At 50.3% G+C, this 24,616-nt stretch overlaps 1 protein-coding gene and 1 pseudogene across 2 annotated transcripts in view; both read right to left on the reverse strand.

Annotated features, from left to right (window-relative positions):
• Positions 1-3,396: 3,396 nt before the first annotated feature.
• On the reverse strand, positions 3,397-3,983 carry LOC105734501 (large ribosomal subunit protein eL19-like; annotated as a pseudogene).
• A 2,805-nt stretch (positions 3,984-6,788) lies between these two features.
• HMGB3 (high mobility group box 3) overlaps positions 6,789-24,616 on the reverse strand; it is a 33,453-nt gene continuing 15,625 nt past the window's right edge. The window contains exons 1-5 of one of the 2 annotated variants that reach the window (XM_012477344.3): positions 13,898-13,976; positions 11,497-11,651; positions 11,184-11,323; positions 10,235-10,409; positions 6,789-9,764 (exon numbers count right to left, since the gene is read on the reverse strand). In XM_012477344.3, coding sequence (XP_012332767.1) covers positions 9,621-9,764; positions 10,235-10,409; positions 11,184-11,323; positions 11,497-11,646 — 609 coding nt within the window. In that variant the 5' untranslated portion in view covers positions 11,647-11,651; positions 13,898-13,976 and the 3' untranslated portion in view covers positions 6,789-9,620. Of the gene's footprint in view, positions 9,765-10,234; positions 10,410-11,183; positions 11,324-11,496; positions 11,652-13,897; positions 13,977-24,616 lie in introns of those variants that run through there. The other variant, XM_012477346.3, reaches the window with a different exon arrangement.

Below are 24,616 nucleotides of genomic sequence, written 5' to 3' on the forward strand. Positions count from 1 at the left end.
AGGAAGGAGAGAGGAGGAGGGGAAGAGGAGGAGGAGGAGGAAGGAGGGAGGAGGGAAGGAGGAGGAGGAGGAGGAGGGAAGGAGGCGGAGGAGGAGAGAGAAGGAGGAGGGGAAGGAGGGAGGGGAAGGAGGAGGAGGAAGGAGGAGGAGAAGGAGGAGGAGAAGGAGGAGGAGAGGGGAAGGAGGAGGGGAGGAGAGGAGGAGAAGGAGGAGGAGGAGGAGAAGGGAGGGAGGGAAGAGGGAAGGAGGAGGGGAAGGAGGAGGGGAAAAGGAGGAGGAGAAGGAGGAGGAGGAGGAGAGGAGGAGGGAAGGAGGAGGAGGAGGGAAGAGGAGGGAGGGAAGGAGGAGGAGAAGGAGGAGGAAGAGAGGTGGAAGGAGGAGAGGGAGGAGAGGAGGGAGGAGGAGGAAGGAGGAGGAGGAGGAGGAGGAGGAGGAGAGGGAGGAGAGAGGAGGGAAGGAGGAGGGAGAGAGGGAAGGAGAAGGAGAGAAGGAGGAGGAGGAATGAGGAAGGGAGGAGGAGGAGGGAAGGAGGAGAGAGGGGGAGGAGAAGAGGAAGAGAAGAGAGGAGAGGAAGGAGGGGAGAGGGAAGGGAGGAGGAGAGAAGGAAGAGAGGGGAGGAGGAGGGAGGAAGGAGAGAGGAGGAGGGGAAGAGAAGGGAAGGAGGAGGGAGAGAGGAGGAGGGGAAGAGGAGGAGGAGGGAAGGAAGGAGGAGAAGGATGGAAGAGAAGGAGGAAGTGATAGGAGGAGGGGGAAGGAGGAGGGGAAGGAGGAGGGAAGGAGGGAGGGAAGGAGGAGGAGGAGGAGGAGAGAGGAGGAGAGAAGGAGGAAGGAGGAGAAGGAGAAGAGAAATGAAAAAGAAAATAATAAAAAAATAAGAAAGCATGAGAGAATTTACAGAAGGGAGATTCACCTACACTGACAGCATGAATGTGAGGGGTAGATGCAAGATATTTTAGAAAATACAATTGGCAGGATTTGGGAACTGACTCTGAAGGGTGAGAAAAGGAAGAGCCACGGCTGGGGTGAAGAAAAGACTTGGGAAAAGATGAAGATGATGAGATTAGGTTTAAAGATTGTGAAGTTAGAGGTGCCAATGGGGCCATCCAGGTGGTACGTCAAAGAGGCAATTGGATCTCTGGGTCTGGAGCTCAAGGAAGAGGCCTGGCTGGCAGGTGTACAGGTAACGTCCTCACTGACCACAACTCCTAAAGTCTCATCCATTTTGAAACCAAAAACTGGCTGGTAACCCCAGCACTTGGGAGGCCAAGACAAGAGGAAGCCGCTTGAGCCTAGGAGTTCAAGACCAGCCTGGGCAACATAATAAGATCCCCATCCCTACAAAAAAAAAAATTAAAAATTATCCAGGCATGCTGGTTCCTGCCTGTAGTGCCTCCAGCTACTCCAGAGGCTGAGGTGGAAGGATCTCCTGAGCCCGGGAGGTTGAGGCTGCAGTGAGCTGTGATCGTGCCACTGCACTCCAGTCTGAGTGACAGCAAGATCCTTTCTTAGAAACAAACACAAAAAACACAACAAGCAAACAAGCGCCCTGCTTCTGCTCCTCACCCCCACACGCGCTTCCTCTCCCCCCTCTCTCTTCCCTCCCCTTCATGACCACACCTCGGACAGAGGTGTCTCCACTGCAGATCTAGTCTCCCCACCCCTCACACTAGAGTCAGGTCTCCATCTCCATCCTTTTTTTACAAGGCAACATATATAATTCACATTCCACAAAATTCACTCATTTAAAATGTACAATTTTTAGGCCAGGCATGGTGGCTCGCACCTGTAATCCCAGCACTCTGAGAGGCCGAGGCGGGTGGATCACTTGAGGTCCAGCCTGGCCAATATGGTGAAACCTTGTCTCTAGTAAAAATACAAAAATTAGCTGGGCATGGTGGCAGATGCCTGTATTCTCAGCCACATGGGAGGCTGAGGCAGCAGAATCGCTTAAACCCAGGAAGTGGAGGTTGCAGTGAGCCAAGATCACACCACTGCACTCCAGCCTGGGAGAGAGTGAGACTCTGTCTCAAAAAAATTTTTTTTAAAGTCCGGGTGCGGTGGCTCACACCTGTAATCCTAGCACTTTGGGAGGCTGAGGCAGGAGGATCATGAGGTCAGGAGTTCGAGACCAGCATGGCTAACATGGTGAAACCCCCGACTCTACTAAAAATACAAAAATTAGCCGGGCATGGTGGTGCATGCCTGTAGTCCCAGCTACTTGGGAGGCTGAGGCAGGAGAATCGCTTGAAATCCAGAAGGTGGAGGTTGCAATGACCCAAGATCATGCCACTGCACTCCGGCCTGGGTGACAGAGCAAGACTCCTCTCAAAAATAAAATAAAATAAAATAAAATAAAATAAAATAAAATTTTTAAAGTGTGCAAGTTTTAGAAAATTCAGGGTTGTAAACCATTACCGCTAATTATAGAACATTTTTATTATCCACCAAAAAACTCTGTACCTATTAGAAGTCACTCTCCATCTCCCCTCAATAACTCAAAGCCTCAGGCAACCACTAATCTATTTTCTTTTTTGTTGTTGTTGAGACAGAGTCTCGCTCTGTCGCCAGGCTGGAGTGCAGTGGCATGATCTCGGCTCACTGCAACTTCCGCCTCCTGAGTTCGAGAGATTCTCCTACCCCAGCCTCCCAAGTAGCTGGGACTACAGGCTTGCGCCACTATGCCCAGCTAATTTTTGTATTTTTAGTAGAGACGGGATTTCACCATGTTGGCCAGGATAATCTCCGTCTCCTTAACTCGTGATCCGCCCACCTCAGCCTCCCAAAGTGCTGGGATTACAGGCGTAAGCCACTGCGCCCAGCCTATTTTCTTTATAGATTTACCTATTATGGACATTTCATATAAATGGAATCATACAATATGTAATTTTTGTGACTGGCTTCTTTCCTTTAGCATAATTATTTCAAAGTTCATCTATGTTGTAGCATGTATCAGTACTTCATTCCTTATTATGGCTGAACAATATTTCTTCATGTGGAGATACCACATTTTATCCACTCATCACTTGATGGACATTTGGGTTGTTTTCACTTTTTGGCTGTTAAGAATTATGTACATGAATATTGCTGTACAAGTATTTGTTTGAATACCTGTTTTCAATTATTTTAGATATATACCTAGGAGTGGAACTGATGAGTCATATGGTAATTCTGTGTTCAACTTCTTGAGAAATCTCCAAGCTGTTTTCCATAGTGACTGCACCATTTTACATTCCCAACTGCAATGTACCAGGACTCTAATTTCTCTACGTTCTCACCGATATTAGTTATTTTTCTTTTTTTTTCTTTTTTTTTGGCAAGCAGATAAAGGCTTGTGTTAATTTAATGGCTGATCTGTGTAATCACGAAGGTCAGTATGTACAGACAAAGAAGGACCTTTTATTTCTTGATCTCTTCCTCCTTGGACAGTCTGGATGATCTCCTTCCTCCCTGGCCTGGAGGCACTCTTTATGGAGCTTGTGTACTTCCCTGGTCTTGGACCTGAGGGCCTCAGTCTAGCCAGCCAAGAGCTTCTTGCGGGCCTTGCGTGCCTTCAGCTTGCAGCTGTGTTCCATGAGAATCTGCTTGGTTTTGAACACATTCCCCTTCACCTTCAGGTATAAGCTGTGATACATGGGGCCATCAATCTTAGATTCCCGGTATCGTCTGAGCGGCCAGTGCAGAATCCTCATTCTCCTCATCCACTTGACCTTCTCTGGAATTCAGGCATTGGCTGTACCCTCTTGCTTACCTATCCTGATGCGCCTGCCCTTCCCACAGGCCAAGGTGTTTTCCCGGAATCAAGCCCAGGAATGGACCGTCGCAGGCTTAAGGATGATCAGCCCATCTTTGATCAGCTGCCGGATCTGCTGACCGGAGTTGGCATTGGAGACTTCATTGGTCTCACTGGGGTCCAACCAGACCTTCTTCTTGCCGCAGCGGAGGACACTACAGGCGAGCCTCTTCTGAAGCCTGAGCATACTCATGGCTGCGGCCGCAGCAGCGAAAGGAAAGAGCTCCCTTCTTTTTTATCATTATTATAACCATCCTAGTGAGTGTTCAATGGTATCTTATTATAGTCTTGATTTAAATTTCTTGATGACTAATGATGCTGAGCATCTTTTCATGTGTTTATTGTACATCTTATTTGGAGAAATGTCTGTTAAGATCTTTTGCTCATTTTTTTTAAATCGGATTGTCTTTTTATGGCTGAGTTGTAATAGTTGTTTTTTTTTTTTTTTTTTTTTAAAGATGGGGTTTCATCATGATGGCCAGGCTGGTCTTGAACTCCTGACCTCAGGTGATCCACCCATCTCAGCCTCCCAAAGTGCTAGGATTACAGGCGTGAGCCACCGCGCCCGGCTATAATAGTTTTGTGTATATTTCGAATACTAGACCCTTATAGGATATATGATGTGCAGATATTTTCCCACATTCTGTAGGTTGGCTTTTCACTTTCCTGGTTGTATTGTTTGAGGCAGAAAAGTTTTTGTTTGTTTTAATTTTAATGAAGTTCAACTTGTCTATTGTTTTCTTTAGTTGCACGTGTTTCTGGTGTCCTAAGAAACTATTGCCAAATCCAAGGTTATGAAATTCACACTTATGTTTCCTACTAAGAAGTTTATAGTTGTAGCTCTTATATTTGGGTCTTTGATTGAATTTTGAATGTGGCGTTAGGGAGGGGTCAAAATTCATTCCTTTGCATATGGATATCCAGTTGTCCCATCATTTATTGGAAATTACTTTCCCCCTTGAATGTTTTTATCCTCATTGAAAGATCAGTTGGCCGCAAATGGATTAGCCAATATGTCTGTCCTTATGCTGGTATTACACTGTCTTGATTACTGTAGCTTTGTTGTAAGTTTTTGGGTTGTTTTTGTTTATTGAGACAGAGTCTCACTCTGTCATCGAAGCTGGCATCCAGTGGCCATGGTCTTGGCTCACCGCAACCTCTGCCTCCTGGGTTCAAGTGGTTCTCCTTCCTCAGCCTGCAGATTAGCTGAGACTACAGGCATGTGCCACTACACTCAGATTTTTTTTTTTTTTTTGTATTTTCAGTAGTGATGGGGTTTCATCATGTTGGCCAGGCTGGTCTTGAACTCTTGATCTTAAGTGGCCCACCTGCCTTGGCCTCCCAAAGTGCTGGGATTACAGGCGTGAGCCACTGCACCTGACTTTGTTGTAAGTTTTGAAATAGGCCAGGTGTGGTGGCTCACCAGTGTGCCGTAATCTCTACATTTTGGGAGGCCGAGGCAAGAGGATCAATTGAATCCAGGAGTTCATGACAAGCCTGGGCAACAAACACAGTGAGACCCTGTCTCTTAAATAAATAATCCAGGTGCAGTGGTGAACACTTGTAGTCCCGGTTACATGGAAGCTGAGGTGGAAGGATCACTTGAGCCTGGGACGTTGAGGCTGCAATGAGCTGTGATCGTGCCACTGCACAAAAGCCTGGGTGACAGAGTAAGATGCTGTCTCAAAAAAAAGGTTTTAATAAAATAGTTTTGAAATCAAGAAATGTGAATCCTCCAACTGTTTTCAAGATTGATCTGGGCATCCTGCATCTCTTGAATTTCTATATGAAATTTAGAATCAGCCTGATTTCTACTAGAGGAAGCCAGCTGGGATCCTGATAGGGATTGTTTTCTAGATCAATTTCAGGAGTATTGCCATCTTAACAATATTAAACCTTTCAATTCATGAACGTGGAATATCTATTTCCTTAGGTCTTTAATGTTTTGTACTTCTCCCCATATAAGTTTTGCACTTATATTGTTCATTCCTAAATATTTTATTCTTTTTGATGTTATTGTAGATATTTAATAGAATTGTTTTCTTAGTTTCAGATTGTCCATGGCTGGTGTATAGAAATACTAGTTTTTGTATGTTAATCTTGTATACTGCAACTGAATTCATTTATTTCTTTTAGCAGTTTTATTTGGAAATTCCTTACAATTATCTGTATACAAGATCATATCATCTATGATTTGATCTCTCAATTTGTCTTCTCAATTTCAGTCTGGATGTTTTCTCTTGCCTAATTGCCCTGGCTAGAACTTTTAGTATGATGATGAATAACATGGATTTTCCTAAACCTCCTATATCGGGTTCAGGAAGTTCCCTTCTACTCTTGTTTTTGTCATGAAAAAGTGTTCAAGGTTTTTGTGTCTATTGAGATGGTCATGTGTGTCTCTTATCCTTTTATTGATATGGTGTCCCAGCTTCTTTTGAAAGCTGAAATCGTAGGATGCCCAACATATAAAACAGGGTGGAAGACTGCTCTGGTTGAAGCAGTAAGGGAAGCTTGGGGCTGCCAAGCTGGCTCAATGGCCTTTCTCTCCCAGGTAGCCCTGGGCTCCACAGAAAACTGAGCTGGGAGCCAAGAACAGCAAGTGGCCCCCATGGCTCTCATCCAGAACTCCTTGTTGGGCATGGCTAAGTCAGCCAACTAAGCCCAGACCCTTGGCCTCGAGGAGCCCTGGTGGGCAGGGCTGGCTGATTACAAGTTATTAACCACTTTATCAAACAGTAGCTTACTAGCATCCTGCAAATTGCCCATTTATCCCCGGTCCAGGGCTTCAGAACCAACTCCCCCTCTTATGCCTCTGACGAAGAGGCTGATCTTGGGGCTTTGGAGTCCTTAACACTTGCAACATTTTGATAGTATCATTCCAGTAAATGTTAGTTCAGATCTATGGTTAACACAAAGTTTGTACTTTTAAAACCTTGATTATAATCAACCAGAAGTAGAGAGATTCAGTATCTCAAACAGATTGCAGACAGCCCACTGATTACTTTTTGGGAAGAGTGATTAAGAAACTTTATTACAGAAAAATGAATGCATCCAACGTCCCCAAATACATTTGTGACAAGAACAGACACACACAGGAGACACGGACAATAGTCACTTCATCACAGCCTTGTTCTTTCCAAAGGATAAAATGTCATTCAAGAATGGGGTGAGGTGGTTAGAGGGAACAGGTACTATCTTTTTAAATGGGGGAAAATAAAGAGCAACAGGTTGGCATCTTAAGAACACAGTGAGCCCAGCAATCAAGCTAAGCCTATGCCTTAGGTAACATGCCACTTACAGCATCTCAAGAGAAACTAGGGCATTATTCCATCAGAGGAGCAATCTTGTGACAGCATGATAATGCTGAGTAGTGGTCTTGCCTGCACCAGCTAATGGACCAAGTGGCCTCAACTTGACCGTCTCTTTAAAACTCAATGTTTGCCTAATCAAAAATCATTTGGCGAAACTGCTTCCCTACTTCTGCTTAGCTACTTTGGAAGCACAAGTTACCCCTTTCCATCCTTTGCCCTTCCCTGGTTGGTATGTCTAGTTACGAGGTAGACGGGCACCACTTCACAAATCACTTTTCTACTGCAGGTTGCTTCTCTTCCACATTTGACGAGGCTGGCCACAGCTCCCAGATCTCGGCCTAGCACATCATGGATTGGGAAGCAGAAGTTTTAGCTTAGAATGCCAAGTGACAAGGACATGGCTGAAGCAGGAGGGGCAATTCCGGAACAAGTGCCTCTGGGCAAACCTCACAACCAAGTTTTTTAAATTAGTGATCATTTTCTAGAACTAGAGAACACATTCAGGACAAACAGTTCTGATGGGAGAGGGAAGGGCTATGAATACATAGAGATCAGGCTGTGACCATGACCACAACTTGTACTCATCCAGGACCCGACACGGTGGAGAGGACGCCGCCTCCAGAAATGCAGGTTTCTGAACAATGAATTTTTAAAAAAAGCTGCTTTCTCTTAAAATACCACAAAAACACTCCTGCATGTCTCATAGCCTCAAACATCCACACCCAAATATTAATGCTGGGCAATAACGACACTCGCCCACAACACAGTACCGTATCCTTCATTGCTACAGACAGTAATGATGTATGTACACCTCAGCCTTCAAAATGCCATTTAGTGTCACCACTTGCCATTGTGGCCATCTCCCCTCACTCCAACCTGGAGAAAATCTTACTCTACCCACTAATACAACCACTGACACACAAACCAAGCTTCTTCCAGTTTAAAAACATTGAACATCAATCTACATTTCCAGTGAATGAGCTGATCTTGTGAGTAGGCCATTCAACTTTTCATGATACATTTAGTGATTAGAAATGGTTGATTCTATTAGCCTGCCCTATAGCTCAGGTGGCTGAAGACGGAGCCTACAATCTTCCTTGGGGGTTTGGAGTTTTGAAGGAGTAAAGTAGGATACTGTCTCCTACCCCGCCACCCCATCCCACATACCCTCACTGGTGTCCAGGAGACAAGCAGCAGGCTCAAGACCCCAGATGTTGGGCACCACGAATATCATGTGCCAGGAGCACGGGGGTAGGCGTGAAAGAGGAAAACTAAGGCCTGAATTTTTGAAAGGCCAGACGGTCTGAAACTGCTATTTAGCGATGCATTTGGCACACAAAATAGGGGGTGGAGGTGGAACAAAAAAAGCGAAACCTAGTCAGTCAGCCTTAGTCCTCATCATCCACCTTCCTGTACCTTGGAAGGCTGCTGAGCCTGGCCTACGTGCTTCCCTTGGCTCCTCCAGACTTCATCTTAATGCCACTCAGACACAAACAAAAGCACACAGTAGCTTCAAGTAGCCCTCTCCTTCATCTCAGCCCTAAGTGAGCCGGCCACTGAGTAATAAAGGAAGCTACCACATTCACAGGGAGGCCAGTCTCTAAATACAACAGAGTGGGGGTTTGTTCACTGCTGTGAGTCAGAAATTGACTGTTATAATAGAGAACAGTTTTAAAAATGTAATACTGTTTATTTAACTTCAAAAACATTTCAGCATTCTAAACATACAAAAAAAATAACAGAACGTTGCAAATCATGTTTAAGTACAGAAGGTTCTTGAACTTTCATTGATGCAGTGGCTCTTCACTTTGCTGACAATGAAGAGTTCTAGTTTGTTTAAAAACAAAGTTTAAAAACTACCGCACTTAAACAAAAATCAAAAATATCTCATGCCAGCTGACCCCATGTCCACAGCTAAGATGGTAGCAGAATGCTATGTCACTATATACAGAAACAAGACAACCTGAAGCTAAATGGATGCCCACTGCAGAGTCAACAGGTCCAGCCTCACAGTGCACGCCCTGAGCTACAGCCCCTCCAAAAGGCATCTTTCCCGCAGCCTCAACGCCAGGCAAGGAGCATCAAGAGTTTGTCTTGGTTGTTTTGTTATTTTTACAAACTATAGATATATACAGTTGATAACTCAGGATTTCTAGCCAATAACCATATAGTTAACACCACCTTACAAATAAAAAAAATGCCAGAAACATCTTTAAATGCCTTGTCACACCAACAGCAAAGTGCACAGAGTGAGGAGAACACGAGAGTGCCTTTTCATTTTAAAAATGTTTGGAAATATGTACAACTTTGATACAGTTTCAGGGTGCTCCAGACACCCATGGCCACTTCATGTAAACCACTGACAATCTCTAGAGCACTTTGAGAGACTACAATATGATCGTGATCAAATTTTGTAATTAAACCTAATGAGGGCAACAGACACTTCTCAAGTAAGAGATGTGTCAATTACGGCGCTCCCCTACTCTAAGTATTCACAAGGAGACAGATAAACAGTTTTTTTATTCATCCTCCTCCTCCTCCTCCTCCTCCTCCTCCTCTTCCTCATCGTCTTCTTCATCTTCCTCTTCCACTTTTTTCCGGGCAACTTTAGCGGGACCCTTTGCACCATCGAACTTTCCTTTCGACTTGTAGTCAGCAACATCCTGGAGGAACAGGGACATGTTTCAAATGAGTGTACAGCCGTTTTAACACCGAGTAGAAATACGCAGTCCTCATCTCAGGTAAGAAAACAGGAACTGAAATTAAGTAAGATAGGGCTGCTATCATATATACTTGAAGTATGTTTCCATCTATGAATTTGGTTCTATAGCCATTTGAATTTAAAAGTTAATGAGTGTTCAACTGTCCTTCAAGTCATATTAGTAGCACTATCAAATCCTATCATTTTTTTTTCTTAAAGAGTAAGCAAAAACGTTTCAAGCCTGTATTTGTCCCCAAAACAAAGACCTGTCAAAAAAGTATGAACACCAGCACCCGTGGCTACCTTGCAGAGGGATGGGCCCTTGAGTGCTATGCTAAGTGCTCAGCCCAGCAAAGCTGCCACATGCCCTGCAACCTACTGATAGCACAGCCACCGCCTGTTCGCCAGTCCAGGCCACCAGCCCCGCCTTACCTTCTCATACTTCTCCTTCAGCTTCGCCGCCTTAGTGATGTAAGGCTGCTTTTCGCTGTCATTTAAGTTATTCCACATCTCACCCAGCTTTTTCGCCACGTCTCCAATAGAGATGCCAGGGTTTGTGGATTTGATCTTGGGGCGGAATTCTGAGCAGAACAGGAAGAAGCCAGACCTTGGAAGAATTACATAAATTAGATGAGAAATCACAAAAAAATTTGAGTTGCAGTTGAAATCCCACATTCCCGAGTAGAATCTCCCTCCTACCACTATGACTTCTCCCTAAAGTGATCTATGATACAATACTACAAAGTTGTAGGTTCTAGAACGTGTAAAGTGCTTCTAAAATGTATGCTGCTGTCTCAGTCTTTCAGTTACTGGGAAAGGCATAAAGAACATACTTCCAGGACACTGACACCAAAACTAGGGTGCCTCCAGCACAGTGGAAAGGCCAACAGAGAAGCACTGTGAACGTGTACCCACAGCCCACAAACACCTCAGCCTCAACCACTGACAACACCAGCACTGCAGCACAAAGCCCACGTCACCATCTTTTAGGTAAAGTATCTCTTAAAAAATATTTTGGCCAGGGGTGCTAACTCACATCTGTAATCCCAGCACTTTGGGAGGCTGAGGCAGATCACGAGGTCAAGAGATTGAGACCATCCTGGTCAACATGGTGAAACCCCATCTCTACTAAAAATACAAAAATTAGCCACGTGTGGTGGCACGCGCCTGTAGTCCCAGCTACTCAGGGAGGCTGAGGCAGGAGAATCACTTGAACCTGGGAAGAGGAGGCTACAGTAAGCCAAGATTGCGCCACTGCACTCCAGCCCAGCAACAGAGTGAGACTCCATCTCAAAAACAACAAAAAAAGTGTCATTTCGAAATGAAATACAGGACGACCAAAAAACCAAATCTTCCAAGCTTGAATCCTATAGTCACTTACGGTGGCCTTTTGGGGGCATTAGGATCCTTCTTCTTCTTGCCTCCCTTAGCTGGTCCATAATCCTTCATTTCCCGATCATAGCGCACTTTATCCGCCTTTGCCATTTCATCAAATTTAGATTTCTCTTTCCCGGACATTGTCTGCAAAGAACAGGACTTGTTAAATCCCTCGAAGCAGTGAACACATACTGTCTGACCTGCAAAATGAGTCTAAGTAAAAGAGGAAGCAAGCATGTGGAGAAACTCTGAAGGTAAGTTACCCTACAGTGAGAAATCCAACTAAGACTAGTTTGAAGGGTACAGAAAAAAAATACCTTCCACCTCTCAGAGCATTTCTTGGAAAATTCTGCAAAATTGACAGGGACCTCTGGATTTTTCTTCTTATGTTCTTCTCTGCACGTCTGCACAAAGAAGGCATAAGCAGACATCTTGCCCTTTGGTTTCTTAGGGTCACCTTTAGCCATCCTGACTGTGATGGAAGAGAAAGAAACAAACATAATGAGGAAAAGCAAGGAGGAATTGGAGAACTACAAGATGTACCAAAGGCAGAGCAAAATTAAAACTACACTTGCCGTTAGGAAGTCCCCTTCCCCCAATGCCTGACACCGGTGGCAGAAGGCAGGGTGGGAAAGAAATCAGTTTCACTGTCGCTTGTCATTTAACTTTTGACCAGCATGAAGCGCGCTGGTTTGCGAGTTACTTCTCAAGAGCGATCAAGTTCTCCAAATGGAGCCGACCCAAGTAGGGTACTCAGTGCTGCCTTACGGAACTGCTACGTTTCGGAAACTATAATCACAAAGTGGGAAGGGCACAGCGAGGACACATTTGGTGGGGGTGACAGAAGCTTGAAATCAATGACTTAAGACTATCTGGTCATCTGCTAACTCTTATGCAATTGAAAAAAAAAAACTGTTGCCACTGCTGAACACAAGACCAAAGCAGAACTACATGTAGGCAACATCTGAAATGTCACTATTGTTGATGCGTTTTGGCTTGTTTAAATGGCTTTACAACACGGGAGATCTGAAAAGTGAGCAGGTACCCCGTACTATTAGTTCAATTCATCACTTCGTCACTATGTAAAGGGGGAGGGTGTATCAAAAGGGCTAGTGGTGCTCATCTGTAACCCAGAACGGAGGTCAAGCCCGGAATACTTTCTCCAAAGTTTCCAAATAAAAATGCAGCTGCGGCATGTCATCGTCCCTGTCCCACCCCCCAGCTTCCCGCCATCTTTTCCTTTTCCCACACCCAAGGTCATCATGTAAAATTAAAGCGCTCCCCTTGTCAGCGGCCGCCCGAGAGACTGCCCAACAGAGCCCTGCAGCGGCAGCCCGGGCGGGGCGGGACCAGGCGAGGGGGAGTCCCGGCCGGCAGCAGGCAGCCCGCCTCGGCCACCGTGCCGGGTCATCGGGACACCCGTAATTCACCTTCCATTTTGTCAAAAGCCTCCTGATGAAAGAAAGTACCCCTGAAATCCGCCGCTGTCATCCCCGGGGGGCGCACGGAGCCGGGGGCGGCGGCGGTGGCGGCGCGCGGGGTGTGTGCGGCCGGGCCGGCGGCAGCCGCGGCAGTGCTGGCGGCGTCCGCCGCGCATCGGGGTCCCGTTCGCTAAAATGGCTGATCCGCGCGCGGCCGGCGCGGGCGACGACGACGACGGCGGCGGCGGCGGCGGCGGCGGCGGCAGCAGCGGCAGCGAACAAAGCGGCCCGGGCTCCGCCGCCGCCGCCGCCGCCGCAGCCCGCCCGCCGGCCCCCACCCCTCCCCGCCCCGCCCGGGCAGCCCGGGTCTCGGGGGCCGGGGCCGGACCTCCCCGCCCCCCGGCGCGGGGCGCACTCCTCGGGATAACAAAGGCGCCCATGCAGCCATGACGCTCGGCCGTTCCAGGGCCCGCGGCGGCGCCCCCAGCCCTCCATGCCGCCCGCCCCGGGCCGCGGGCACCGGAGCCGAGGCCAGAGCCCGCCGGGCGCCCCGCCGCCCACTCCGCTCGCCTCGCCTGCCTTCGCCAGAGGCCACCGCCGCGCCAGCCATGTTAGCGGCGGCGGCGGCGGCGCCCGGCGGGCGGGAGGCTAGAGGGGGGCGGCCGGCCCGCGCCCCCCCGGGCCGCCCGGCGCTCCGCGACGGCCATGTTAACGCAGAGCCAGCGGCGCAGCCCGCGGGCCGGCGCGGCGCCGGGGCGAGCCCGGGAGCGAAGTTTGCCCGCGCGGCCGCCCCCGGCGGGCACCGGCCGCCCGCCCGCCCGCCCCCCACGGAGTCCGTCGCGGGCCGGGGAGCTCCCGGCCCCCTTCCCTCTGCCGCCGCCCAGCGCCGGTACGCGCACCGCCGGAGCCCAGAGCCCACAGCCCGCAGCCGCCCGTCTGCTCGCCCCGCCGCCGGAGCCGCAGCTGCCCGAACATCTGGCCTCGGGGACCCTGGGTTCCTGGCTGCGGCCCCTGGGGCGCCACGGGCGGGCGTCCGCCGAGGGAACAGACCCCCGAAAGCGGGGAGCTAGGAGAACGCGTTGGAAAAGTTGAAACACCTGAATTGCTTCTTCCTTCCCGGCCGCCTAGCAGGAGGGAAGGCGGAGGGGGCGGGAGGGGAGCGGGGAGGGGAGGTAGGGGGAGGTGGCAGCGGGGCGCGCTCGCGGCGGCGCGGGCCGGAAAGTTGTGCGGGCGCTGCGGCTGTGGCGGCGGTGGCAGCGGCGGCGGCGGCGGCGGGCGCGGGCGGTGCGAGACGTACCTGTATTGTTCGCTAGTCTGGGCAGCGCAGGGCACGACGCGCTGCTCAGCGCTCCCCAGCCTCGCGCTAGCTGCCTCCACGAGAGCCGCCTGATTGGCCAGCGGGCTCTGCCGTTTAAAACAGCCTCCTCGCCTGGCCATTGGCTGCGGGCCTCATGCATATTAAGCAGGCGCGGACGCCCATTGGGCGCGGCCACTGGGATCATTCATTCAAACAGAACGACCTACTGGCGCTGGCTACCGAGGCTAAACTGGGAAGAACCCGTCTCTCCTGCCCGCCCCGCCCACCCCGCCAGACCCCTCCCCGAACCAAGCCGGGATCGCCAAGGGCTTAGAAGAGGTGGTCCAGCGATTCCCGGAGCCCTCGGCCTCTGGCGTGGGAAGGGGAAGTCCAGCCCCGCTGCGCTGCCCTCTGCTCCCGCCGCACCGCTGCCTGGGCGCCCCTGGCCCCCTGTCAGCTCCCCTGCCCGGGAAAACACCCCTGGGCCCACCACGGAGGGCCGATGGCAGGCCACCTCTACCCTGTTCCGCCGCCGCGCCGCGAGAGAAACGCGGTTGCAGCTCGCTCCTCATGCCTGGCAGAGGACAGCTGCTTCCTTGCCGAGACCTAGAGATTTGGGCCCTTAGATCTCGCTGCCCACCCAAAAGGCACCTAATTCCGCTTCTGCGGATCCTGCTCAACTAGGCTCTTTCCACTAAATGCCAGAAAATCTTTATTGGCGCCCCAAATTGCGGAACCAACGACTAAAACAGGAAAACAAAGCTTGACAAGAGCAGAAAATTTGTGAGAAACTGTAGTTTCGTGGGCAAAGAATAACACTTTTCTTCTTTACCCTTTTCACTGCCTCGGTTCAGGCGCTTATTCTCTCTGCTCTCCTGACACACCCTAGAGCGAAGAATTAGAGCTTCAAGAATGAATGAGTGAGTGAATGAATGAAAGAATGGGATTTGACTTGGTCTCCACTTTGCCACTGGCTGATGGTATGGCCTTGATCTAGTCACTTCTCCTATTCAGGCAATGTTTTTCAAAGTGTAGGAGCCTCATGTCACTTCTGTAAGGGATGTTCTGAAATTCGTAGGGACTGTGCCTGGATGACTGGCAGGTGTTGCTGGGATTCAGTAACAGGAAGGAATTGCCAGGGATACTAAATATCCTACATTGCATAGACAGTCCCATGCAAGGAAGAAACATTTCCACTTCAAATGCGAGTATCAGCCCTATTTGGAAAGAAAGTATCTAAGGGTCCTTGCCTGGAAAGAATGGAAGGGTGAAAAAAAGAGCAGTTTAAAGATTGAGGCCGGGCGCGGTGGCTCACACCTGTAATCCCAGCACTTTGGGAGGCTGAGGCGGGTGGATGACGAGGTCAGGAGTTGGAGACCACCCTGGCTAACGCGGTGAAACCCCGTCTCTACTAAAAATACAAAAAATTATCCTGGCATGGTGGCACGTGCCTGTAGTCTCAGCTACTCGAAAGGCTGAGGCAGGAGAATCGCTTGCACCCAGGAGGCAGATGTTGCAGTGTGCTGAGATCCATCGATCGCACCACTGCACTCCGGTCTGGGCGACAGAACAAGACTCTGTCAAAAAAAAAAAAAAAAAAAAAAAAATTGAAAGTTGGAGAAAATAATGCAAAGGAAGAGATGTCATGAGTTTGGTTTTTCTTTTCTTTGAAAGGCTAAGAGAGCCAGCTATTTATGAGTCCTATATTCAGAAATAAGCCCCACCAGAACATGAGTTTTCAAAATGCTGCTTCCAGAAACTATGGCTGAGTTTGAGGTGTGCAAAGGATCTGGCCTGAAGGCCCACCTGCCTCTCCCTGCCCACCACTTGCCAACTCCTCTAAGCCTCCCAGCCAAGCCTAAGCCCCTGCAGCCAGTACTGTTGGTGCCCATCATCAAGGTTCCAATCTAGATCAAAAGGCAAAGACAGAGGCCAGGTGTGGTGGCTCACGCCTGTAATCCCAACACTTTGGGAGGCCGAGGTGGGCAAATCACAACGTCTGGAGTTTAAGACCAACCTGGCCAATATGGTAAAACTCCATCTCTACTAAAAATACAAAAAATTAGCCAGGTGTGGTGGTCCAAGCCTGTAATCCCAGCTACTCTGGAGGCTGAGGCAGGAGAATCACTTGAACCCGGGAGGCGGAGGTCGCAGTGAGCCAAGATTGCACCACTGCACTCCAGCCTGGGTGACAGAGCGAGACTCTGTCAAAAAAAAAACAAGGCAAAGATAGTGCTGGTTTTGACAAGAGCAGGCAGGTATCAAGTCACTAACCCAGGTCCCCACTCCAGACTCAGGAGTTCAGGGATCTTAAGGCCACTTCGTCCATCCCTCTGCCCCGTCAGAGCCAGCTGAGTGTTGCCTGACTTCCGCTTGCATACCTCCACTCATAGGGAGCTTACCATCTTCCTTTTTGGCAGTCCCTTCCATCTCCAGCCACCTCTGAGCCTTGAGGTCACCATCTCTACATGTTGTAATCCCTCACCCTTCAGAGAGTTTATGGCAGGCCAGGCCTTTTCTCCAGACAGACAGCCCCTCTCTGATCCTTCTACAACCAGGTTCCCAGGATCTGACATGCCCAAGCTACTCCCTCCTCCCTTGTCTCCCCAAGGCCCTGAGGGGAGCAGGGTTTCCACAAGTAATCTGACCAATACCCCTCCTTTGTCAGAGCACCCTAGCTTCTCAAGGTTTCCAGGCCTTTCTAGACCAGATATTCAAGCCGGGGTCCAGCTACTGCCCAGCAACTGCCCACATTGGCAAGTGACACTTGGCACAGTTGGCAGGCACCATGGTGGTGGATGACAAGGATCATACAAGCCCATGCCAGGTCAAGAGCAGCACATGTATACACGTACTCACAGGTGGGCACACCCAGGGCAGTGCCAGAGGCAGCAGCTTCAAGGGCAAACCAGAGAAATAAGAGCATCTCCCAACCCAAAGTGGCACCCAGACACCACCCCCAAGACCTATGCTTCCCCACCCCGCCACCCCAACCCTGCTTATTGACCATCTATTTCTGCCCATATACTTTGAAGGATGAAAGGCTGGTGCTTACGCACAGGAAGTATTTCCATCTTTTGCACAGGAAACTTTTCCACCTCTGCTCTTAAGAAAGCTACCTCTTATATGGAGCTGAAGCACTTGGCCTGAAGCTAAACTACAAACTGGTCACTGTCAGAACCTCACGGAACATGACTATGACATCACTGAATGTCAGAGATCCAAAGATGGCTCCCTGCTCCTCCCCATCCCCCCACCAGCCCACCAACCGCTGGAGGCTCCTCACAGCCAGGTTTCTCCTTCACACTTCACTGTGTGTGGCACAGACTGTGACCCAGTGGGGTCCTGCCTCAGCAGACACTCTCATGTACATGTATTGTATGTCTACTAATAAGTAACAGAAGGGAGATGAGATGTTGTAGGGGTAAGGCTGGAAGGGAAAAGATAGAGGCTTTGGCTCTGTCACTGACTTCCTGGCATGTCTTTTCCCATGTCACCTGAGGTCTCTCAGCCTCAGGGTCCTCTATCAAAGGTGATGCCAACCGCCCCATCCACCCAGACTACTGCCAGTCTTGGTGGTGAGGGAGACTGAGTGAAAGCGGTCTGCTTCTCGCCAGTCAGAGGCCACCCAGGGGAGGGCCAAAGACTAGTTTGGAAGGTAAAAAAAAAAAAGCAAAGAAACAGTGACAGAAAGCCGGGGATGCCTGGACACACTGTGTACTCAGGGAGCCCAAGGCAGGCTGCCTCCTCTGCAGCAAAGCTCAGTGTCCGTCGGCTGGAGGGGACCTCCAGCAGCAGTGCCCGGGTCAACGTGCAAAGGCTTGATGGAATGAAGGATACTCTAGGCCTCTGCCCAAGTGCTACCTAGAAACAGGCAAAGCCCATACACACAGGAGAACCTCAAACCAGAATCCCTTAAGCTGTTTGGCTGCCTAGAGAAGTTATAAAAACACTAAAAGTAAATAAGAAATGGGATGAAGTGTGGCAAATGCTATTTAAAGAGGGTTTCAGTTCCTGTCAGTTTAAGGCCCCTAAAAGACTAAGGTGAATCCTCATTGTTCAACAAAGATGAAACCCTGGTCCCCTGGCCCACCCCCTACCCACTCACCCCACCCATCCAGAGTCCACAAAGTCTTCATTTGGGTACCTTGGGCCAGGCCAGCCTCCTTTTAAGAATCATGCCTATAGTCCAGGTGCAGTGGCTCACTCCTGTAACCCCAGTACTTTGGGAGGCTGAGGTGGGTGGATCACCTGAGGTCAGGAATTCGAGACCAGCCTGGACAACATGGCAAAACTCCAACTCTACTAAAAATACAAAAATTAGCTGGTGTGTTGGCGGGCGCCTGTAATCCCAGCTACTCAGGAGGTTGAGGAAGGAGAACTGCTTGAACCTGGAAGGCAGAGGGTGCAGTGAGCCAAGATCATGCCACTGCACTCCAGCCTGGGTGACAGAGTGAGACTGTCTCGTGGGGGAGAGGGGAAAAGAATCACACCTGTAATCCCAGCCGTTAGAGAGGCCAAGGCAGGAGGATCACCTGAGGCCAGGAGTTTGAGACTAGCCTGAGCAACATAGAGAGACCCCCATATAAAAATATCAACAGAAGTGTAGCCAGAGTGGATATGGGGGGTAGGGGTGCAATGCGATTGTTGAATAACTTAAAATATATTAAGGGAAGCCAGATGCAGTGCACCCACTTGTAGTTCCAGCTACCTGAGAGGCTGAAGTGGGAGGATTGGTTGAGCCCAGGAGCTCGAGACCAGCCTGGGCAACACAGTGAGATCTCATTTCTAAAGTATATATATATGAACTGGACGAAGTGGCTCATGTCTATAATCCCAGCAGTTTGGGAGGCTGAAGTGGGAGAATCACTTGAGGCCAGGAGTTCCAGACCAGCCTGGGCAATATAGTGAGACCTTGTCTCAAAACAAAGTAATAGGCTGGGCGCGTGGCTCACGCTTGTAATCCCAGCACTTTGGGAGGCTAAGGTGGGGAGGCTGAGGCACGAGAATCACTTGAACCCAGGAGGCGGAGGTTGCAGTAAGCTGAGATCGCGCCACTGCACTCCAGCCTGAGGTAGAGACTCTGTCTCCAAAAACAAACCAAACACAGCAAAAAACAAACAAACAAACAACAACAAAAAAAAAAAGAAATAAAATTATATATCTATATATGTATTAAAGGAACTTGCTGTGAGGCCCTACAATGAAACAAGATCTTTCATTATAGGACCTAGGAGCCTTGGTAAATTGCGAGTCTGTAAGTGCAGATCTTCAGGGACAGGGAGTCTTTACTGGCTTCCAGGCCTTCCCAGGCCCCCTGCTGCACCCTGCTTACCTCCTGTGAACAACTTCACCACCAGGAGCCTCCCCTCCTCGCCCCTCCCCGTTACCCCGCCCCCGGGCCCCTCCCCTCCCCTCCCCTTCCCTTCTGCGCTTCGGTGGGAATTGCATCCATCTCCACTTGTTTTTCCCATGGAGGGGAAAATCTTCTCAGAGGTGGTTCTCTATTAGAATGAATCTGTACAGGTCCTCCTACCCAGCCTCCTCGTAGCATAGAGGGCCCAGCGGCCTGAAGATTTGCCCAAGTCCCCACATGGGTCCGTGGCTGAGCCAGGGCGGGAACTCTGGTCTCTTGACCTTTAACCTAGTGCCACACTTGTCCTGCTCTTGATAGCTCAGCTCCACTGTGGGTGCCACGGCCTTTGGTGAACTGTCGAGAGCAGCCAGCTACCTCGAGAAGAGATGTCCTGGTTCCAAACAAACAGCTGCCGAGAGAGACCCGCGGGGAACCCGGCGGCTGAAGCCGGCCTGCGCCACGTCTCTCGCCCACACCGCACAGTTCAGGCCGCGGGGACCTAGAGCCCAGACGGCACGGGCATCTGCATTTCTTTCTTTCTTTTCTTTTTTCTTTTTCTTTCTTTCTTTCTTTTTTTTTTTAGACGTAGTTTCGCTCCTGTCGTCTAGTCTGGAGTACAGTGGCACCGTCTTGGCTCATTGCAACCTCCGACTCCTGCTTTCAAGTGATTCTCCTGCATCAGCCTCCTGAGTAGCTGCTATTACAAGAGCCCACCACCACGCCTAATTTTTTTTTTGTTTGTTTGTTTTTTGAGACAGAGTCTCGCACTGTCGCCCAGGCTGGAATGCAGTGGTGCTCAATCTAGGCTCACTGCAACCTCCGCCTCCCGGGTTCAAGTGATTCTCCTGCCTCAGGCTTCCGAGTAGCTGAGATTACAGGCAGCCGCCACCACGCCCGGCTAATTTTTGTATTTTTAGTAGAGACAGGGGTTTCACTATGTTGGCCAGGCTGGTCTTGACCTCCTGACCTCGTGATCTGCCCGCCTCGGCCTCCCAAACTGCTGGGATTACAGGCGTGCGCCACCGCACCCGGCCCAATTTTTGCATTTTTAGTAGAGACAGGGTTTTGCCATGCTGGCCAGGCTGGTCTCGAACTCCTGACCTGAGATGATCCACCCGCCTTGGGCTCCCAAAGTGTTGGGATTACAGGCATAAGCCACCGCACCCGGCTGGCCGGCGTCTGCATTTCACCTGAAGGCTGCGCCCTTGGCCACTGCAGACTTCCCTTATCCCCTCCCCACCATCCCCTAGAGGGCTGAAGAGGCGGGAAAGGAGCCACAAGAGCGGCTCCCTCCCACAGCACTGCTTTAGCCCCGGACAGGAACAGCAGCATCTGCCGAGTCCGAAAGAGAAAGGAGTGCGGAAGCCAGGGCTGTTCAGCATGACACAGGCCTCTTCAGCAGCATCAGCACCACCACGTCCCTGCTCTGGGCTCCTTTCATATTGAATGAAAAGCGGGAAGTGGGTCAGTAACCAAAGGATTTCCTACTTTTTACTCTCCATGCCGGTGCCTTGTGGGAATACAGTCCTAATCTACAAAAGCCCATCAAGGGCCAAAGACATGCCGGGCAGGTCGGGGCCTGTGGGGAAGACAGAGATGAAACTGAAGGGTCCTGGCCCTTCTAGGCACCGGTCTCCCTCGGAGGAGGGGAAGGGAGCCGAAGGGAGGGGACGCTCCACTGGGATAGCTCCCACTGACCCCCTCATTACTGAACCACCCTGCCCTGTCCCGTCTTGAAGTCTTCACCATGCTGCTGAACTACCTGGTCTAGATTCTCACCTCCGAGCCCCATCCCGTCCAGAAGGCCTGCACACGCAGCAGGCTGTAGTCCCCACCCACACGAGTTTCCAACTGGCTGGTGACAGGCCTTTCTGTGTCTGCCACATGTAATATGTAATGCAAAAGTACAAGTGGTTTCTCTTTACCGGAACCAAAAGGATTCCTGCGGTGGGGAGAGGAGGAACCACTCTCTAAATGGGATTGCAGTTGCCGTTTTTAAAATGCTCCTCATTCCCTCTTTCTGGGGCCAGATTCTTTTTTTTTTTTTTTTTTTAAGATGGGGTCTCACTCTGTCTCCCAGGCTGGAGTGTGGAGTGCAATGGCGGGATCTCACTCACTGTGACCTCCGCCTCCCTGGTTCAAGCCATTCTCCTGCCTCAACCTCCCGAGTAGTTGGGATTACAGGTGCGCGCCATCACACCCAGCTAATTTTTGTATTTTTAGTAGAGACAGAGTTATGCCATGTTGGCCAGGCTGGTCTCAAACTCCTGACCTCAGGTGATCCACCCACCTTGGCCTCCCAAAGTGCTGGGATTACAGGTGTGAGCCACTGCACCCAGCCTGGGCCTGATTCTTATCATTAAAAGAGGCACAGGAGTTGCTCTCTGTGGTCTCTTACGGCATGAATATTCTTGACATTGCTGGTGGGGCTTCGTAAACGTGCCCCCAAGGCAACACAGCACTCCTACCTCCACCCACCTTACCCCTCCCCACCCACCAAAATAAACCCCGCAAACAGCAAACAAGTCTGAAAGGCGGCCTTGCAAAGGTCTTTTATGTGTCACTCTAAAAAGGGTGGCATTTGTCATGACCATGAGTGTCAGTAATGCTTCCCAATTTCACTCAGCCCTGGACACAGTGGTGAGACGGGTCCTGCTAGGTCAGCCCTTGTCCCTCCTCAGGGGGCTGGGATGAAGGAAGTCTGGCATGGACCCAGGACGCAGCTATTGGGTGAAATGCAGATGGCCTGGCCCTGGGGCCTGAGGCACTCTGGGGACATAGAGGTGGGACTCAGGATGCTTTGGGGGCTCCCCATCTCCTCAGGGAAAGCTCCGGTCTTCCCAATGGCCCTCAAAAGTCAGCACAGTTTGCCCCCCAGTGCACACACGTGATTCAGCCTCACTCAGGAGCAGCCGCCCAGTACCTTGCTACCTTGCTACTTGCCCTGCCCTCTGCCTGGGACGCTTTCCCACACATGTACCAGGATTGTGCCCTCACCTCCCTTCCATCTTTGCTCAAATATGTCACCTTCCCTGAGCACCCTATTGCGAATCGAAATCCATGCCTGCCTCTCTTTTTCTTGCTGGTTTTTCCACACGCAATTCACGCCCGCTATGGGGCTGCACCCTCATGGTGATCTGGCTCCCCAGGAGACAGTGAGCGCCATGAGGGCAAGGACCTCAGTCAGCTCTGTTTTCCACTGGATCCCCCTATGTGGCATAGAACAAGCACTCCATTAAAATTTGTTGGACAAGTGAATGCATTTTCCATTGACCTTGACCACTCCCCTACCATGTTCTAAGTAGGCCCCAGGGCAAGAGAACGTCCATAGATTCCTAAGGCCAACTCTGCACCCTCCAGAAACTTGCAATGGAGGGAGGGCAGACACACCTGCAATGGAATGTGCAGGAAATAAATGCCAATGCCAAATAGAGGGACACGCAAGCAGAGCCAGCAAACACTAACGGAAGACTTCATGTCTGATTGTGGGTGGTGTGGGGTCTGGGAAGGCTTTATGAACAAAAGAGGTAATTTTGAAATGGATGAAAAGGCCGGGGCGCGGTAGCTCACGCCTGGAATCCCAGCACTTTGGGAGGCCGAGTCGGGCGGATCACAAGGTCAAGAGATCGAGATCATCCTGGCCAACATGGTGAAACCCCGTCTCTACTAAAAATACAAAAATTAGCTGGGTGTGGTGGTGCCTGCCCGTAGTCCCAGCTACTTGGGAGGCTGAGGCGGGAGAATCGCTGCAACCTGGATGCAGAGGTTTCGGTGAGCTGAGATCGTGCCCCTGCACTGTAGCCTGGCAACAGAGCAAGACTCCGTCAAAAAAAAAAAAAGAGAGAGAGAGAGAGAAAGAGAGAAATGGATGCAGAGAGTTAGTGAGATTTCCATGAGAAGTAAACGAGCCAATTACCCCAGGCTGTGAGTAAGTTTACTGGACTGGTAGGAGGATCATAAGGCTGGGATGGTCAAGGGAGGGATGCAGTGAGACCTGCTCTGGGGACATAGAGGTGGGGCACAGCCTGGACAGACCAAGGCTGTTCCTGGCAGAGGTTGTTGTCCACTGCTTCTCACCAGCAGAAAATGGGAAGCCATGACCGGATTTTTCGTGAAAAGAGACAGGATCTCAGGCTTGGCGCGGTGGTTCAACTCCTGTAATCCCAGCACTTTGGGAGGCAGAGGTGGGCGGATTATTTGAGGTCAGGAGTTCGAGACCAGCTGGCCAACATGGTAAAACCCTGTTTCTACCAAAAATACAAGAATTAGTTGGGTGTGGGGGCGCATGCCTGTAATCCCAGGTACTCTGGAGGCTGAGGCAGGAGAATCAATTGAACCCAAGAGACAGTAGTTGCAGTGAACCAAGATCACACCACTGCACTCCAGCCTGGATGACAGAGCAAGACTCCATCTCAAAAATAAATCAATACATAAACAAATAAAAATAATAAAGAGGTGGCTGGGCGCAGTGGCTCATGCCTGTAATCCCAGCACTTTGAGAGGCCAAAGCAGGCAGATCACCTAAGCTCAGAAGTTCGAGACCAGCCTGACCAACATGGTGAAACCGAGTCACGGTCCTGCCTGTCTCTGTAGACTCTTGTCTCTTGTTCACTTTTTTTTTTTTTTTTTTTTGAGAGACGGAGTCTTGCTCTGTCAACCAGGCTGGAGTGCAGTGGTGCAATCTCAGCTTACTGTAACCTCCGCCTCCCGGGTTCAAGTGATTCTTCTGCCTCAGCTTCCCAAGTAGTTGGGACAACAGGTTGTTTCAGCCAAACAAGGAAGAAGACCTGGCTGAGGGGAGGGGAGATGAGGAAAAGAGAGGACTTCATTCGGTCAAGCCGGGGATTTGCTGCACAGCCACCTCCTTCCTATAGGGAGGCCCAAGTGCTCCCATTTGGCTGCCACAGGTCCCAGCTGGGGACCTGGAGGAAGAGTGGGCTCCAGGAACACCCTCCTCTTTAATTCTGAGCACTGGAATCCTATGACCAATATGCAGTGCTAACCAGGGCTTTGACTTGCAAACGGAGCTCTAAAGTCTGAAGAGCACCGCCTGTAGGTCCCATGGGGCAGGCGTGGTGAGGAAGAGCAGGATTTGGCTCCACATCCCACCACTTGCCAGCTAGGTGACTTGGGCAAGTGATTTCACCTCTTTCTCCACCCCAGTATCATCTTCTTCTTCTTTTTTTTTTTTTTTGAGACAGAGTCTCACTCTGTTGCCCAGGCTGGAGTGCACTGGTGTGATCTCAGCTCACTGTAACGTCCGCCTCCCAGGTTCAAGTGATTCTCCTGCCTCAGCCTCCCAAGTAGCTGAGACTAGAGGTGCGGGCCACCACACCTGGCTAATTTTTGTATTTTTAGTAGAG

Source organism: Aotus nancymaae, unplaced genomic scaffold, assembly GCF_030222135.1.
Source record: "Aotus nancymaae isolate 86718 unplaced genomic scaffold, 86718_ANA_hifiasm-v0.15.2.pri h1tg000004l, whole genome shotgun sequence".
NCBI classification, from domain to species: Eukaryota; Metazoa; Chordata; class Mammalia; order Primates; family Aotidae; genus Aotus; species Aotus nancymaae.